Raw genomic sequence first — 18,015 nt, 5'->3', positions numbered from 1 at the left:
CCCACTCCGGCCTATCACCCTCACCTTGACCTCCTTCCACCTATCGCATTTCCAACGCCCCTCCCCCAAGTCCCTCCTCCCTACCTTTTATCTTAGCCTGCCTGGACACACTCTCCTCATTCCTGAAGGAGGGCTCATGCCCGAAATGTCGATTCTCCTGTTCCTTGGATGCTGCCTGACCTGCTGCGCTTTTCCAGCAACACATTTTTAGCTCTGATCTCCAGCATCTGCAGTCCTCACTTTCTCCCCACTGGAAACATCTTCCCAATGTCCACTCTGTCCAGGTCGTTCAATATTCTGGAAGCTTCAACCAGAGCCACCTTTCCTTCTACAAACCCAAAATCCTCAAATGTTCCTCATATGTTAACCCTTTCATTCCTGGGGTCATTCTTGTGAACCTCTTCTGGACCCTCTCCAGAGCCAGTACACCCTTTCTCAGATATGGGGCCAAACATTACTCATAATACTCTAAATTTGGTCCGACCAGAGCTGGCTAAAGCCTCAGAAGTACACCCCTGCTTTTATATTCTGGTCCTCTCGAAATGAATGATTCAGTAGTTAGGAGGCAAATACAATCTGTAAATTTACCTGAAGAGAAACCTGGACTAGGTCTCCCCAGTCCCTTTACACTTCAGATTTCTGAATTTTCTCCCCAGTTAGAAAGCAGTCCATGCCTCTATTCTTCCAACCAAAGTGCAAGACCTCTCACTTTCCCAGATTGTACTCTATCTGCCACTTCTGTGTCCACTCTCCTAACCTGTCTGCAGCCTCCCCGCCTCCTCAATACTACCCACCCCTCCACCTATCTTTGTTTTATCTGCAATATTACCAAGAATGCCCTCAGTTCCTCCATCCCACATTTTAAAACCCCTTCAGTTCCAACAAAGGGTCATTTTAAGACTCCGAGCAATAGCTTTGCTTCTCTCGCCACAGATGCTGTCAGAGCTGTTGCAATTCTTCAGCACTTTCTGGCTTCATTTCAAATCTCCAGCAATTGCAGTATTTGGCTATTATTTAAAAGGTGATATTAAAATTTACTACATTGAGATTTTAGAGCAATAAACAGAGGCAGATGGCAGAAGGTGGTTCAGTTCAGAAGGTCCATCCAAAAATAGTCAAAGTTGCTGGAGAATGCCTTGCTTTATTTCTCCTCAGAGTTTAATGAGGTTACCTCGCTGAATTTTCTAAGTTTAAGTCTCAAAGATCACAACAGAAAGAAACACATATGGTGAGAGTGTGAAGAAATTCTTGCGATTTTGTCAGGCAAGTAAGAAATTTTAAAATGAAAATAGGAGTGTTATTTCACTGGGATTGAGAATCTGTAAAGGGTATTGCTGGGAAAAGATCTAAATGTTGCTTTGTACCTTTGCTTGTAATATCATTTCAAATTGTCTTATAAATCATATTTTTCCTTCTGTTTAATAAACGTTGATGCTCTTTCATTCGACAACACATTGGCAGTGTCTGAGAAAATATTCAGCAGCTGACCATGGTAACCAAACAGCAAAAATAAAAATTAGAACCACATATCTCTACAGTTCGGTCAGTCAATCAAGTTTATGCCAGCCCTCCAAACAGCATCCCACCCAGACCAGACACAGTCTCACTTTGTCCCTGCATTTCCCATGGCCAATTCACCTAACCTTCACACCTTTGGACCGTGGAAGGAAACCGGAGCACCCAGAGGAAACCCAGGCCGAGACAGAACGTGCAAACTCCACGCAGACAGACAATCGCCAGAGAGTGGAATCGAACCCGGGTCCCTGGAGCTGTGAGGCAGCAGTGCTAAACACTAAGCCACCATGCCACCCTAAATTACAGTCCAGCAAATCAGGCTTCACTCTGAAATGTGACTTCTGCAGCATTACCATTGACTGGGACCATAACACTAAGTTTGCAAAATGCTCGTCTCCCTTCAACGCGATGCCATGAGCTTTAGCCACTTCAGTGGGACAGGCATTTAGAAGGCTGCCTCACAGAACGAGGAGAAAAGATGCCACAATCTCTTCACGCCAATGTAAATTGTTGCACTGCAGTACAGGAAGCTTTACTTGGCATCCATCTGTGCTATTTCTGAACAGGGAGCGCTTAATTCTGGGTGTCCAAAATAAAAACTGCTCCATTTTCCCAGAACTAACATCCTTCACTTTAATGCAGACAAAATTTGTCCAACTGAAGAAAAACATTACTGGCATTAACACTAGACAAATCGGAGTTCAGTCTCCCTGTGGTGTTTTAAACTACAGGCATATCGCCTCGAATCGATGTGTTACTGAGCAGAGGCAGGGAAGCTGCTGTGTAAAACGCAACCCAAGTAAAACGATTTACTGCATTCCGGAACATTCAGAGCATAAATTATTCAGAAGCAGTCCCTCGATGGCTCGGCAGATTTGACAAGCAGCAGTCAGGCTACAAAGGCTCAGGGTTATGTTCTTGCTGACCTCAGCCGTCATTCAGTTAGGCAGGCAGGCAGACAGGAGGAAGGAAGCAAGGCTTCCCCAGTTGCCCTCAGTGCTCCTGAATTCAGGATGGGAAAGAGGAGTCTGAATAACTCTGCTGGAAATGTGTTTGTTGAGGGGTGGTGGATGGAGAAAGGACAGGAGATCGTGAGAACTACAAATGCCGGATATCGGTAGGGCAAAGGCACAGCAGCTCAAGCAGCATTGGAGAAGGAAGGGAATTAACGTTCCAGGTCGGAACCTTTCTTCAGAACAAGCAGAGGGGAAGGGGTCTGCAAAATAAATGGGGGGTTTGCTGGGGAAAAGGTGGGTGGGATGGCACTAGGTGGATACAGGTAGGTGGTGGCTGTGATTGGTCAGTGGGAAGACTGGAGCAGATAGGTGGGAAGGAAGATGGAAAGATAGGGTCAGGTTAGGTGGGGTGGGATGGAGAGGTAGGGCTCGGCCTGGGATGAGGTGGGGAGATTTGGAAGCTGGTGAATTCTACGTCAAGGCTTATGCCCGAAACGTCAACTCTCCTGCTCCTCGGATGCTGTCTGACCTGCTGTGCTTTTCCAGCACCACACTTTTCAACTCTGATTCTCCTACATCTGCAGTCCTCACTTTCTTCTAGTTGCTGAAAACCTTACTGCGAAGGTTCTTCCAAAGATGCCCATCTTGAAGAAGTTCTCCTCCTCCCTCCACAAGGATCTCAATGAGTCTCTCTCTTTCTCACTGCACCCACCCAGGTCATCTCCTCTTCAACCACATCCTGATGCAGACCCGCTATTACAGCCACGTAAATTTTTTTTGGAAGGGCTTATGCCGAAAATGTCAACTCTCCTGCTCCTCGGATGCTTCCTGATCTGTTGTGCTTTTCCAGCACCACACTTTTTGATTCTAAATTAAGGCTGAATGGTCATAAATTCCCGAGGTGGAAGACAAGTTGTTCTTCCTCCATTTTGTGTGGGGCCTTGTGTTGACAGTGGAGGTGGCCCAGGATGGATGTGTCATCAGGGGAATGGGAAGGGGGGAGTTGAAATGGATGGCGACTAGAAGGTGGGGTTGATTGGAGCATTCTGACCATAGATGTTCCCTGAACCTTTTGCATTCTGTCTCTCCAATGTGGAGACAAAAAGCACACATTAGCTTTACACTTAAGATCACATAGCATGGAATATTCAGATATAAGGACTGCTTGGATGTACTACCACAACCCAGGAAAGTATCAACTTTTAGAGAAGGGAAGAATTATAAATAGACATGGTCAATCAGGAGTTTCTCAATCCACTAGTGTAGAGCATTAAATGGACAATGGCTGCTGAATACTGTTTGACAGAGGGACCAAACTGCCCTTGTACATGAATCAGTTAGAACAAGTGCAGCACTTCACTGCCAAGGCAATGGAGTACACTAGTAAAGAAGCCATTGCTGACAACACATTTAGAGTATTGTGCGTAATCACAATCACCACACCTCAGGAGGGGCATACCCGCATTGGTTCAGAGAAGGTTCACGAGTATAATTTCAGAGGTAAAAGGGATTGTTTTATGAGGAAAGGTTGAATGGCTGGGTCTATACTCATTGGAGTTTGGAAGGATGACAGGTTATATTATTGAAATAAACAACGATTCTAAGGAGGTTGTGGAGGGTAAATGCTCAGGAGATGTTGCCTGAGGGGGTGGAAGGACAGTTTTAAAATCAGGGATCTCAAATTTCATGCAGAGTTGAGGAGGAATTTTATCTCTTGAGCTGTTGGATGCTTGAAGCTTCCCCAGCAAGCAGTACAGGGTCATTAAATACGTTCATGACTGAATTAAATAGATTTTTGATTGAGAAGGGAGTCAAGGGTTATGTCTGGGGGCAGGGGAGTGTAATAAGGCACAAAAGGGAGTTAAGGCCACATCAGATCACATTGTTGTTTGAGAGAGGTTGCTGGACAGAAATGGACATCACACCCCAGAACACAGTGACTGCACTTCAAAAGCAGTTTTTTTGACTATGGAGTTCTAGAATCCCTTCAGGCTCAAAGGTCTGCTGCATGTTGTTATGTTCTTTCCTTTCTTTAGCAAATGAATGAACAAGTCATAAGAATTACCATAACGTGAACACAAGTGGCATGAAGATACACTGTCCAGGAGGAAGACGACAAAGGCAGTGTGTGTGTGAGAGAGAGTGAGTGTGAGAGAGTGAGCGCGTGCGAGAGAGAGAGAGAGATGAGAGAGAAAAGAGAGAGGAGAGAGAGAGAGAAAAGAGAGAGAGAGAGATGAGAGAGAGAGAGAGAGAAAGAGAGAGAGAGAGAAAGAGAGAGAGAGAGAAAGAAGAGAGAGAGAGAGAGAGAGAGAGAGAGAGAGATGAGCCTGATGAGCCTGATTGCTCTTGCTGATAACAGTCAAAGAGAGAGAGAGAGAGAGAATGCATAAGAGTGAAAACAACAGCGGGCAGAACATACTTAAGGCCAGAGAACCAAGTGGAGGCTGCACTTAGAAGGTGGACAAGGTGGTGTGTTTTAAAACACGTTAGACAAGCTGCAGGTTGTGAAACCTAACAGGGTCACAGGCCAGGGAAGTGGGTTGCCTGCTGCGATGCAGTAGCAGCTGAGAAGCAAGTGCCCCGGTTGATAGGAGGTCAATTGATAGAGTCTAATCATCCAGTTCAGTAATTTCATTGCACACCTCTGGACCAGGCAGGATTTGAACTTGGTTCTCCTGGCCTAGAGTTAGGATGCTACTACATGTGCCTCAAACTCTGCCATCACTCACTTCCTATATGCAAATCAATGAACATCCATCCAATCTCCTGCCCTAACACAGACCTAACCAATACTACGTTCCCTGCTTCCACCAGAGATAAAAATCACACAACATCAGGTTATAGTCCAACAGGTTTAATTGGAAGCACACTAGCTTTCGGAGCACCGCTCCCTCATCAGGTGATAGTGGAGGACACAATTCTAAAGCACAGAATTTATAGCAAAAATTTACAGTGTGATTTAACTGAAATTACCTCTGTTGAGTCTTTCATCTGTTCGAATACCATGATAGTTTCGCTTCTTTCATATGTAAATTACAAAACCTTTTTTAAAAAAAAAGTTGCATTCTCAGGTTAGCTGTAACAATGGGTGTTTTTCCAATTAAACCTTTTGGACTATAACCTGGTGTTGTGTGATTTTTAAGTTGGACACCCCAGTCCAACATCAGCATCTCCCAATCATGCCTCTACCAGGGTACTGTTCAGACTAACACAAAATCTCTTCCATCTGTAACTTTCCTCAGTTCTACTGAAAGGTCACAGACCTGACGTATTAACACATTTTCCTCCCTCCACATGCTGACTGACTTGCTGAGTACTTCTTGCATTTCACAAAAAAAAATTTAATACAGAACTGTGAAGTGTTCTGAATAACTCCACAAGATTCCTTTTCCTTTGATAGGAATGGAAGTGTCATTTTCAGTCTCAGCAACTAAACAGTCACCAAGAAAGGGAAAATCACAAGCATTTATTCCAAACAGAAAATAATTTTCCTTCAGTTTATTAAACATGATGCAACCTTTATGTGACCCAGACATTTTGAAGTTAAATCGGATTATTTATGAGCTTGATGTAGACAAAAAGCACATTAAATTAGATAAGGGTTACAGAGGTCCACAAACTAGATGGCAATATTACACAAGGAGCCATAATACAACTACACGGTCTACATTTAGAATGACACTGAAGCAGCATCAACATTTAGATTGTGATGTGGTTTACCTCAAGCAAGGCACCAAAAGAATTCAGTTAAAAGCAAGATGCACAGATGTTACTCATTGCTCTTTAAATTTGTTTTTCTTCCCGTAAGGATTCAGATGTGGTCTGCTTTCTATTGAACTAATACTATCATATGACCTGAAAACCCACATTCCTTCTGAACCAGGAGTGAAACAATGTCTGTAGCATCCAAAAGGATTTGTGTATGAGTTACATATCCACATAGCCTAGAGGTACAGTAACTGGATGCACCACAAAACTCAAAAGATCACCTGCAACACTTGAAAGATTCCTGAACTACTTGTCCCCCTTGAAGTTTACATTGAAAAAAAGTCATTTCACAGTTGGACAAACTGCACATTAATAAAAGTCACAATGTAATACTTCAAAGTACCAACAGTAAGTGGACAGAACTTTCTTCATTGCTCATATCTTCATAAAAAGCATGGTTTTGTTCTGGTCTCCCAAAGCCCAAATAAAGTTTACAGCAAGTGGTGCAAATGATTTGACTGCTGTTTCTTTGACATGTGATGAGGTGAGATTGATTGCAGAGTTCTTTTGTGACATGTGTTAACTGCAACGCTGAGAGCGATAAGGACTGAACCATATGAGGTGAGAAGCTAACTACAGACACACGTCTGCAGACTGGACAGGGGTTGAATGAGGCCAACAGGATTCATCGAGATGTCTGTCATCAAAACTTCATCCATACCGGACACCTCCTTTTTAAAAAGGTGGCTGTTTCTAACAAGCAGTGAGAACTTAAAATGCATGCTGACAATTGAGTTCAGCGTCAGAGGGGTCAGTTTCTAAAAAAGTTCAAAGTGACTAGGACCACATCTGCATACTCATGTGGATGTAATACATTCCATGGCATTATGTGAAGCAGAGGTAGGGAATTCTTATGATGCCCTCATCAATATTTAGGTTATCCAGTTGTCACCACATGGCTGTTTGTGCAAGTTCCCATGTGATGCAGTTACCACATTTCCTATGTTACAGCAGTGACTAGGCTTCGGTTTCACTGAGTGTAAAGCCCATTGGGACATTGTAATTGTGAAAGATGTTCCATAAATGCAAGGTCTTTCTTTCCACTTTCACACATTGTCAATGTAATTTGTAAGATGTACCAACTATTCACACTGAGATAGGAATGGGCTTGTACCCATTTACACTGATAATGGCTCAAAGTGTCTAGAAGCTCTAGATTCACATTATCTTATTCTCTGACTTTAAGCTGAATGCTCATTTTAACCCTCAGCATAGCAGAAGGTACGACAAAAGTCATGAAACAAAAGGGCAGAGGAAGTTATCATAGCACCACCTCTGACCCATGTCCTAAGGGTCTCAACGGAGAATCAAATATTCTAAAATGTGGGGAAAAAAATGCAGATTGAAGAAAGAGCAGGTCGCCAAGAAATTCATTTGGCTAGCACCCATTTTTATGCTGCAATACTGGTGAGAACAGAGACTGGTCAGAACTCCTCTCCATGATTGCCACTATAATATATCTGCACACAACAGAAAAATCAAGCAACCTTTAACAGGTTCTCCGGAGGCTGCCATCAAAATAAAGCTCTACGTCTTGCTAATTGTATATTAACTACATTTGAAAGCATGCAGATGGTGAGCACTCACTTGATTCCCCCCACAAGGTGAATCAGACTGAAACTGTGGTCAGTGGAGGAGGTGGTTTTCAAATTAATTCATGTAGTCATATAACTAAAGTGTATGGAGGAGAAAGTGAGGACTGCAGATGCTGGAGATCAGAGCTGAAAATGTGTTGCTGGAAAAGCGCAGCAGGTCAGGCAGCATCCAAGGAGCTGGAGAATCGACATTTCGGGCATAAGAAGGGCTTAGGCCCAAAACATCAATTCTCCTGCTCCTTACAGTTGCCTGATCTTGTACAGTAAGAGACAGACAAAACATTGGGAATTAGCTCTGGAAAAACAGTGTCCTTTTCCTACATACTGTGCTATCACTGAAGGAGTTAGCCATGCAGCCAAGTTTCCTTGTTGCCTCTGAGGCTTTAGCATCAGCGAAGGAACTCAGCAGATGAGCATTCATCAGGTCAGGCTAACAATCCTCCCTCGCTCACTTTCATGTTCTATGCTTCATAAATGCCACATGTAATCTAGCAATTTGTTACATGCAAGTAGAATCTTGACATTTGTAAAGCAACATGGCTTTTTGGATGTGTCTGTCGCAAGTAGTGATAACTTTTCAATGCCATCTATCTTGGCATAGTCCCTGGAGTGCTAGGTTCTTTGCTTTTTTGTTCCACCAATGCATATTTCATCTTCAATCTTAGGTGTGGCGTGGTGGCACAGTGGTTAGCGCCAGAGACCCAGGTTCAATTCTGCACTTGGACAACTCTATAAACCCCAGAGTGATGCAGACATTCGCCCCATGTCTGCATGAGTTTCCTCTCAGTCCAAAAATGTGCAGTATAAGTGGATTAGCCATGGTAGTTACAGGGATGGTGGTGGTGGTGAGGAGTGCAGCGTGGATTCAATGGCCTGCTTCCACACTATTGGAATTCTATGATTCAAATATTAAAGAGCGAACTGGTGAAAAATGGTAGAACAGTCTGGTTTCAGCCACATTAGAATGGTCTCTTGGTGCATGATCGTCTGTGATGAGTCCCCAGGCCTGTTGCTGCAGGCTGGTCTGTATCTCCGTGCTCTAGTGTGGCCGAACTCCACTCTGTCTGTTTACCATGGTCACATGACAAGAGTGAACCAAGTTCAGCTCACCCTGGGTTACCAGTCTGCAACTTCAGCTCATCACAGACAACTAGTGCAGGCCACTCAGCCCTTTGAGCCCGCTCTAGCATTCAATAAGATCATGGTAATCAGATTTTAACCTCACCTCTACATTCTCTTTTCTGTCAGTGGTAATGGCTGACAATTTCACCACACGCAGAGTTTCGGGTTATCCAAATTTGACCCATAACAAATTCACTGCAAAGGTAACACTTGTTCCCTACAAGTGATTCCAACCAGTCTCCTCCTATCAATGTAATTTGGTTAAAACAAACAACTTACCATTTGTGTAGCACCTCTTGCTGCTTCTGGATGGCTGAAAGCACTTTATGACTATCGATGCTCTTTCGGTCCAGTGCATAAGAGTGAACTCTCGCAAACAGCACTGTGATAACATCCACCTCATCTGCCTCTCTGGTGGTGGTTAAGGGATAAATATTGACAAGGACAATGTGGACACTCCACTGCTCTTTTTCAAAATAAGATCACAGGATCTTTTCCACCCACCTAAGTGGGCAGACATCCTTGCTTTAGCATCGCACAGCTACCATGGGAATTTGGTGGGGAATGGACTCATCAAGCACCAAGGTGCTACGTAAATTCTAAACAAGGTTACAGTTAGCCTCTGAACTCAAGAAAGAAAGAGGGTTGATTGTCAACAACAACTAATGGCTATATAGCACCTTTAAACACAATGAAATATCTGAAGATGTTTCACTAGAGCATTACAAAATAGAACATGGTATAAGTTACATGAAGAGATATCAGGGAGCTGATCAAATGTTTGATTAAAAAAAGTGATTTTAATCTGTATCTTTAAAGAAGAAAGTAAGTGAGCTGAAGTAGAGGGAGGTGATTCCAGAGGTTGGCACTTCAACAATGAAAGGCACAACCAGCTATCATGGGGCCACTAAAGTCCATGAGGCCAAACTTTAGATGAACAGCAATATCTCAGAGGGTTGAGGACCTGACGAGGTTACAGAGATAGAGACCAGGGATGGATTTGAAAATGCGGTTCAGAACTTTTGTACCACTGCTTGCTGAGTTGTCTGCCAAACAGGGCAATAGTTGAATGGCAACTGGTCAGAGTTAAGATGGCAAAAAGTACAGTTTTGTATGATTTTCAGTTTACTGAGAATACAACAGACTGTCAAGAGGACCAAGCACGCACTGGAATAGTCAAATCCAGTGGCTATAAAGTCTTGGATGAGGTTTTCAGCAGCAGATGTGCTGAGACAGAGGTGAAGTTGGGCAAGCTAATGGAGATGGAAATCAGCAATATTTGTGATGGCGTGAGTATGACCAGAGGCCCATCTTAAACTGCAAGTAGAATGGATCAGAAACTGACCTGGATCAGCCAAACGAAGCTACAAACAGCAGGTCCTACGCTGGGAATTCTGCAGCAAGTAACTCACCACCTGACTCCGCAAAGCGTGTCCACCATCTATAAGGCACCAATCATGTGTGCGATGGAATGCTCCTTATTTTGCCTGGGTGAATGCAGCTCCCCCAACACTTTAGAAGCAGGATAAAGCAGCGCCTTAGATCAGCAGCCTATCCACCAACATAGCATTCAGTCCCATTCACACTGACACACTGTGGCAACAGCGCATACCATCCACAAGATGCACTGCGACACCTCATCAGCACCTTCCAAACTGGTGCTCGCTATCACCCTGAAAGATAACGGCAGCAGATACATGGACGGGCATACCTCACTCTGCAGGTTCCACTTCAAGCTGCTAATCTTCCTTACTTGGAATTATATCGGCAGTCAGTCAAAATACCAGAGTTCCCTTCCTGACCCCACTGTGGGTGCCCCTTCACAGCAAGACTCAAGAAGTCAGGCCATCACCACCAACTACAGGGCAATTAGGGACTGGCAATACTTAGTGAATCTAGCTAGCAATACCCACATCCCATAAATAAAAACAGGGACACACTGGTGCAAGAACAAAGATGAGACATTATTGCAAGTGAAGATCTGCATGTAGTGAGATCGATAAGAATGGAACGACTGCTGCCTTAGTACCTCACGTGTCAAATTGTAGACCATTGGAGTGGTACCAGATTTCCATTTCTTTGCATGTGGTATCTATTACTGAATGTTGAACAGACAGAGGCGAATGGCACCCATCCAAAGTGGCAGGTGCATCAGAATCCCAGGCAAACATTGTGTATTCACCACAAATCCACGTCTCCTGATGCAGAGTCTCATACTGGTTACCTCTTGCTACATCCAAGACCTGGACAAATTTCCAATTGGTTATTTTGTAAGGTATAACCCAAAACTTTAGGTTCTGGAGTGAGGAGGTTGTGAACTGGCTCCTCTTGGTCATTCATTCACCAAGATCTGTGTCCACTGCTGCCCCCAACGCTCTAGTTGGTCACAAGAAGCTGAATTTAAAAAGCATTCTCCTTGTGGATATCTTTCTCCCAAAAAAAAAATTAGGTCTTAAAATGAGTCAGTTAACTAGGTTTCACAGAATTAACAGAAGAATGAAATCTATTAGTTACTAAAAAAAACGCAACACGGAATCACTTAGCATAGGAAGAAAAGTAAGTTAGAAATTATGAATCAGTTTTCAAGTGGATAGTGGAATACATATGGTTAAGCAGTCAGTTTTGAGATCTTTGGCTGATTTGTAGTTTGACTGAAATTCTTTTGTTTTCTTTCAACAGTAGCTAGCTGGCAGCATTCAAAGGGAGAACGTGCATGTGCCCTTCCTTCACCTGCACTACAGGTGTGATTAATGCCTGTGACCAGTATGACCCTCACAGCACTCTAGCCCACATGCTGGGACATCAGGCCACTAACAGACAGACTGGGATTGAAACTTAGCCTTAACCTTGGAAGGGAAAAACAAAAAGGTCAGCAGGAAGTAGTGCCCCGCTGGGTGGGGGGAGAGAGAGAGAGAATTGGTCTCATTATTTCTTCCTTTTGAGTCTTTCCATTTGAAGTTTCCCTGAATAGGTATACATGTCACATTCCAGAATTTCTCTCCAGTCAACCAGTGAGCAGATATTAGCATTCCTCTTGGCTGCATCTGTCCCCCCCCCCTTTAAATAACATCATTTGTGATTAAAGTTTGGAATATCTGTAGGATTATGATGTGTGGTCAAGGGATGCATTTCTAAATTACTCAATGCTGGCTGGGTACTCTGCTCCGATGGGCATGGATGAGACTGTTTTCGCTGGGTCAGTGACCAGAAATTTTGCCCCAAAATGGGGGTGAGAATGTTGATGGGGAGACAGGTAATTTTGCAGCACCAGTTGATATGCTGTCCTGCATCCCCCCCAATCCATCTGGTGTCAGTTTCAGGAACACCACTTTCAGTGCTGAATGGGCCGCTGCTCTCAAATGGCAAGTAGCTAGTTTGAGCAATGAAAAAAAGTTTTTATTTGGACACTGATCAGAAGTCACCTGGTCTATCCTCACTACAGTCACTGGGTAGTTCCTTTATCATTCAAAAGTTGTAGAGATGGCTGAAGGCACTCTCTTTCTCCATTGCCTGAGTTAAAAAAAAATCACAACATCAGGTTATAGTCCAACAGGTTTATTTGGAAGCACTAGCTTTCGGAGCACTGCTCCTTCATTATCAGGTAGCTCATTGCCTGAAGCACAGGTGGAAACAACGTCCATGTCACACTGTCTCTGATTGGCTCCTCCAGCTTTGAGGGTCTGCTTGTCCACTGTCCATTGCATGGGATGCCCACTACCCATTTCTTGGCCAACTCCCAACACAGTGCCACACAACCCCTTTCACCTCGACTCAAGGTCCCAACCCAAAGTGTAAACCCCTGGCCCAAGTCTCAGTGATACTGGGGACATGGCAGATTAGGATGGAATCAGGAACTAAAATGGACCGTGAAGCCTCCACCCGCTCCATGAACTAGAATTGTCCACTCTTGTAGATGTCATGCTTCCCCTGTGACTGCTTGCTGGCTAATTCCCAGGCAGCAGGGAGAAAGTGAGGACTGCAGATGCTGGAGATCAGAGTCGAGACATGTGGCGCTGGATAAGCACAGTCTGTCAGACAGCATCTGAGGAGCAGGAGTGTCGATGTTTCAAGCATGGTGTGGATTTTGAGGAGTTGCTCAATGATGTAGATACCACAGCTCTTCTGCAGTGATCTTCAGAAAATATTTTTTTTTTTAAAGAAAGCCCCCTTAATTTCCAACAGCCTTTTCGATTGTTGCTTTCTTCCTCCTGTTTCTTGCCATCTTCCCATGCTTTGCCCACACCAGCTGTATGTCAAACTCTCCAGCCTTGCCCACTTCACCCATGTTGCAATCTGGAAATCAGGCGGATTCTTCAGGAATGATGGAAATGGAATTTTTTAAAAAAACATTGTTGGGGGATGGATTCAATTTGAAACTACAGAAACTAACATTGTGCCATGCAGTCTCTTATTATTATTTAGTCTAATGTAGGAAACAGTCTGTTGTCATTAGGAGTGGGATGGTTCTGCGCACAGGACCCCGGTTCTGGGTCATCACCGTTAGCAGGCTGCTGAGTCACCACATTATACTTTCAATTTTGGCACTTCAATTTGATTCATACTAATGAGCAAGTCACTCCTCTCTGCTGCCTATGAGGGTCGTAATCAAAATGACTTTAGCTGCTTTAAACATACTGCAGAGCTGTCTAACTCAATGGACTTCAAAAGATTAGAGTGAACTCCCAATCCCAGCTGATTAAGATAATGAAGTGCTGACTCCCAGGAATCAAAGCAGCTTCAGGTTCAGTGTAGACAAGATAGTAACTGGAATGGGACAAACAGACTCACCTCCTGGGGTTTAGAAGGGGGAAATCCTGCAGCCTTGCTGCTTTCAAGCTCCTGATGTTGGATGAGGTTAGCATCATGCTTGCGTGTATAACTTCGCAGTCAGAGTGCTAATGCACCATTCAGTCATGCAAACCATGAACACGGTCTCTTTTCTCTAACTGTCTGCAATCTGATATTTATATTTAATAGAGAGTCAAAACAGAAATACCAAGTTGAAAATCCTGCTACATGTTGGAGCATCTCTTGCATTCAAGATGCTTTAAAAAGCTACTTTGCTTAAAATATGAATTCTATTAGCACTGTCAGGAATGTCACATCAATGTGACAATACTGCATTCCTAATTATCATGATTTATTGCATCCTACATTTTAAAGTCAGTTGCAGTGTCCATAGAGTTGTTACACCTCATTCCAACAGCATGGACGAAGGGAAGAAACAATAATCAGAGAAGGATCCTTTGCCAGTTTTATCTCCTGAAACCCCATGTGGAAAGACCCATTGAGTGCAGTGGTGCAACTGCCCACTTGTGAAGGACGTAGTGATGAAATCAAGGAACTGTAACTCCCTACAGGGCCTACACGGTCTCCCTCATTCTCAGGTACAGGGACGGTCAGGTGTTGAGTGCTATGTGCACTGCACAGAAGATGAGAGAGAGAAAGGCTAAGGATTAGCCAAGATTGTCAACATGGGTGAAGTGGGCAAGGCTGGAGAGTTTGACATACAGCTGGTGTGGGCAAAGCATGGGAAGATGGCAAGAAACAGGAGGAAGAAAGCAACAATCGAAAAGGCTGTTGGAAATTAAGGGGGCTTTCTTTTAAAAAAAAATTATTTTCTGAAGATCACTGCAGAAGAGCTGTGGTATCTACATCATTGAGCAACTCCTCAAAATCCACACCATGCTCAGTCCTCTCTGCACGTCCATTCCAAACAGTCATACAAGTTTAGCTAATTCGTGTTTTTTTTAAAGCGCCTCTAATGATCTAAAAGAGTTAATCATTTGTAGACTAGTTAATGAAGCACTGCTCTTAGGTAGCAACTTAATGAAAGGTTATGCATCAATTGAAACAAATCACCTTTTTGCAGACGAGTGCAAATTCAGTCTTTAAAACCGTTCGAGAAAACAGAATTGTCCGAGTTGTCCTCCTGACGTTATCAGAAGGCACAAGGTTGTAGATCTGATTGCTGCTAATTGCTTACCTCTGCAGGCATCCTCTAATCTCTACACACACTCGCCCTAAAGTCCTTTAAAATAAAAGCAAATCCTACCAACTTCCATTAGAAACAGACTTCCCGGATTCTATCCGAATTGAAACCACTCCACAAGCACTAAATGACCCGGTTCAAGTGCAAAATTGCACTGTCACATCCCACCGCAGATATTGCAGAGGCTCATGTCTGCATTGGAGTAGGAGCGCAATTATCCGGGCGGCTGATTGAATGATTAACATGCGCTGCGCTATCTGTCCATTTGCCTGTACGTATTATCCAAGTGGTTTAATTCCAACACGGCGCTTCCCTTTTTGGCTCAATTAGTTTTGCGCATTTCTCAGGTTTCCACCCACCTGCTCGTCCGTCTCCACTTTGGCGAGCGTGGACTCCAACTCCACAATGTCCGCCTTGAGGCTGCAGCACTCCACCTCCAGCTTGTATTTCTGGGTGCCTAGTTCAGCGGCGCAGATCTCCTGGTCCAGCAGGCGCCCGTTCAGCTCCGCGACCTGTGCCTCGAGCTGCAGTTTCACCTTCAGCAACTGCGTGCAGCGCTGCTCAATGTCAGAGAGGTTCTCCTGTGAAGATGATTGGCAGCTGTTCAGGGCAGGACTCTGATGATTTACAGTCTGCATTGTCTCTGTGTGTGCACAGAATCAGGGGGCTGTGTGTGTGCGCGAGAGAGAGAGAGCTCTGTCAGCATTCCTCACTAAATGAAGACCAGGTTCCAATTCAGAACAGGAGAGTTGACTGTGCACAGAAAGCTAAGCTGCCAAGCCTCTTATTTTGCACTGACAGATCTAGTTACAACATCAACACACCGAACGGCTCCTTTTCGGAAGGAAAATCAGAGCTCCCATCTTCTTCTGCACTATCTGCCTTTCCCAACTATAGCTCAACAGTGCAGCAAAGGGATTGTGTCCACTCTGCAAGGAGATCTTCCCACTGTCTACGCGGATAGACAATCATTGACAACAACTGCACGCTACTTTTTAAAGGACACTAAATACCCAGACAAACGTACAGTGAAATCCAAGTGCGCAGCTTTTTGCAAATATGCCTGCACATCTAATACTAGTTATGTACCATTTGTCTTTCTGTCTCGCTCTGTAAAACTGGCAAATTGCCAAATGAACAGAGGTTTATTACCTGTCAAACATAAATGGAAATCCATTTTCTTTCAAATTCAGTAACCATTTTAATATTTTGTAAAAAAAATTAGAATGGCATTTGACTTCTAACGTGCTCCTCCTGCCACCTGGTCCTCTTTTTAAAAAAATATCAATTACTGCTGTTCAACCTTGCACTCTTTAATCAACGGGAAACGGTGATATCACTGGACCAGTAAGTCAGGGGAATTCTCTGGGGATGCAAGTTCAAATCCCACAACAGATGTGGAATTTAAATTCACTCAATAAAGCTAGACTCTTGCAATGATTAGTATAAAAACATCAATTGTCATTAAAAAAAACTTGTAGTGCAGAAGTATCCTTTAGGGAAGGAAATCTGTCATCCAAACCTGATGTGACAATACTGTGGCTTCAAGTGCTGTATTCTTTTGTGAAATTGAGACAGAGATGCAGAGTAGTCGGCTCGAAAGCCAATGAACTATTGGAGCGACCTTGGGTATTTCTTTAAGTTGGAGCAATAGAAGCAAAGCTCCTACAGAACCAGGATTTTATTTAGGTTTAGCATTCAGTAATAGTTGCTGGGGTCTTGAAGCTGGATGTGGAAGCTGCTTTGCCTCTCTTTGTTACTGCTAAAAGCTGGGGTGTTCTTCCTGCTGCTAAAATTGCATGTGAGACAATTAATTTTACAAAATTTGACTTTGTCAAGGGTGTGTTTATGGAATGTTACTATATTGAAACATTTAATTTGTAGTTAATATATATTATTTTGTTAAACATTTCAATAGGGTGAAGTCAATTCTTTTTATTTTGTCTGTAGTTTAGTTAGAGTGTATATAATGCATTTTTTTCAAGCCTGGTTGTTTGGCCATCAAATTGCATCCGGAACACAACGCCTTACATTTACTTTTAAAATAAGACAAAATTAGGGTCTAGACTATCTTCTGAATATATTTTGAAGAGTTTGATCTGATCCATAACAAACTGGGGGCTCTTGTCAGGTTAAATTTGTCTAATTTCAAGTTGGGTTAAGGATTATTGGACTGGAAGGCAGTGAGTGTTGGTGTTCTCTTTCAGATGTTGAATTCGGCTGGTTTAAATAGGGTGCGCCATGTGTAATAATAGCTCTTTCAATCACTAAGAGTTTCCTGGGGCTGGACTAAGTCACTTTGGGAGTTTTTCTGTCAGCAGGGCAAAGAGTTTGGAATTGGCAAACCGGCTGGAGTTGGGGGTTGCTTTTGCCCACGTGTAAATGGAAGGTAATTGCGGCAATAGCTCGACATTTACGATTGCCAGAAATGCCGTCATTTGAATTATTGGAAATGGCTAAAGTTCAAATGCAAATGAAGCAGCTTGAACAAGAAAAGAAAATGAAAGAGTTTGAATTACATTTAAAAGCAGAAGAAACAAAGGAACAGAATGGAAGGCCCCAGCAAAAGAAAGGGAGAAAGAGAGAGGAAAAAAAATGGAGAAAGAAAGAGCTTTTGAATTAGAGAGGTCGGAACCAAAAACTCAACCTTAAAATGGCGGAGGTAGAGGTGAAAACTAGGAATTGTGATGAGCATAGTGATGGAGAGCAATCCCATCGTAGGCAAAGGCCTTGTAGGGTCTGTTTAAATATGTCCAAGCATTCCCAAAGTTCAATGAGAAACAATTTAGAAATTGTTTTCATTTCATTTGAGGAAGTAGTTAAATAACATGGCTGGTGACCATGTGGGTATGTTGATCCAAACAAAATTGGTAGATAGAGCTAGTAAGATGCCTTACTGTCAGAGGAGATATCTGGGGAGTACAATGAGGTGGAAAAAGCTATTTTAAGTGCGTATGAACTAACACCAGAAACCTATAGACAATGCTTTAGGAATCTAAGGAGGGAACCTGGTCAAAGGTACATAAAGTTTGAAAGGATCAAACAAAGTAGTTTTGATAGGTGGTTA

At 43.3% G+C, this 18,015-nt stretch overlaps 1 protein-coding gene across 11 annotated transcripts in view; it reads right to left on the bottom strand.

Annotated features, from left to right (window-relative positions):
• Positions 1–18,015, bottom strand: part of LOC122562023 (myosin-16) — a 277,196-nt gene that overhangs the window by 160,452 nt on the left and 98,729 nt on the right. For 7 of the 11 annotated variants that reach the window (XM_043714428.1, XM_043714426.1, XM_043714433.1 and 4 more), the window contains one exon: positions 15,308–15,529. The exons of 2 other annotated variants lie outside the window; for them this stretch is intronic. In XM_043714428.1, coding sequence (XP_043570363.1) covers positions 15,308–15,529 — 222 coding nt within the window. Of the gene's footprint in view, positions 1–14,942; positions 15,013–15,307; positions 15,530–18,015 lie in introns of those variants that run through there. 2 more of the 11 variants (XM_043714437.1, XM_043714435.1) reach the window with 2 other exon arrangements.

This window comes from Chiloscyllium plagiosum, chromosome 24 (genome assembly GCF_004010195.1).
Source record: "Chiloscyllium plagiosum isolate BGI_BamShark_2017 chromosome 24, ASM401019v2, whole genome shotgun sequence".
Lineage (NCBI taxonomy): Eukaryota > Metazoa > Chordata > Chondrichthyes > Orectolobiformes > Hemiscylliidae > Chiloscyllium > Chiloscyllium plagiosum.
This window is presented reverse-complemented; position numbering and strand designations above follow the sequence as displayed.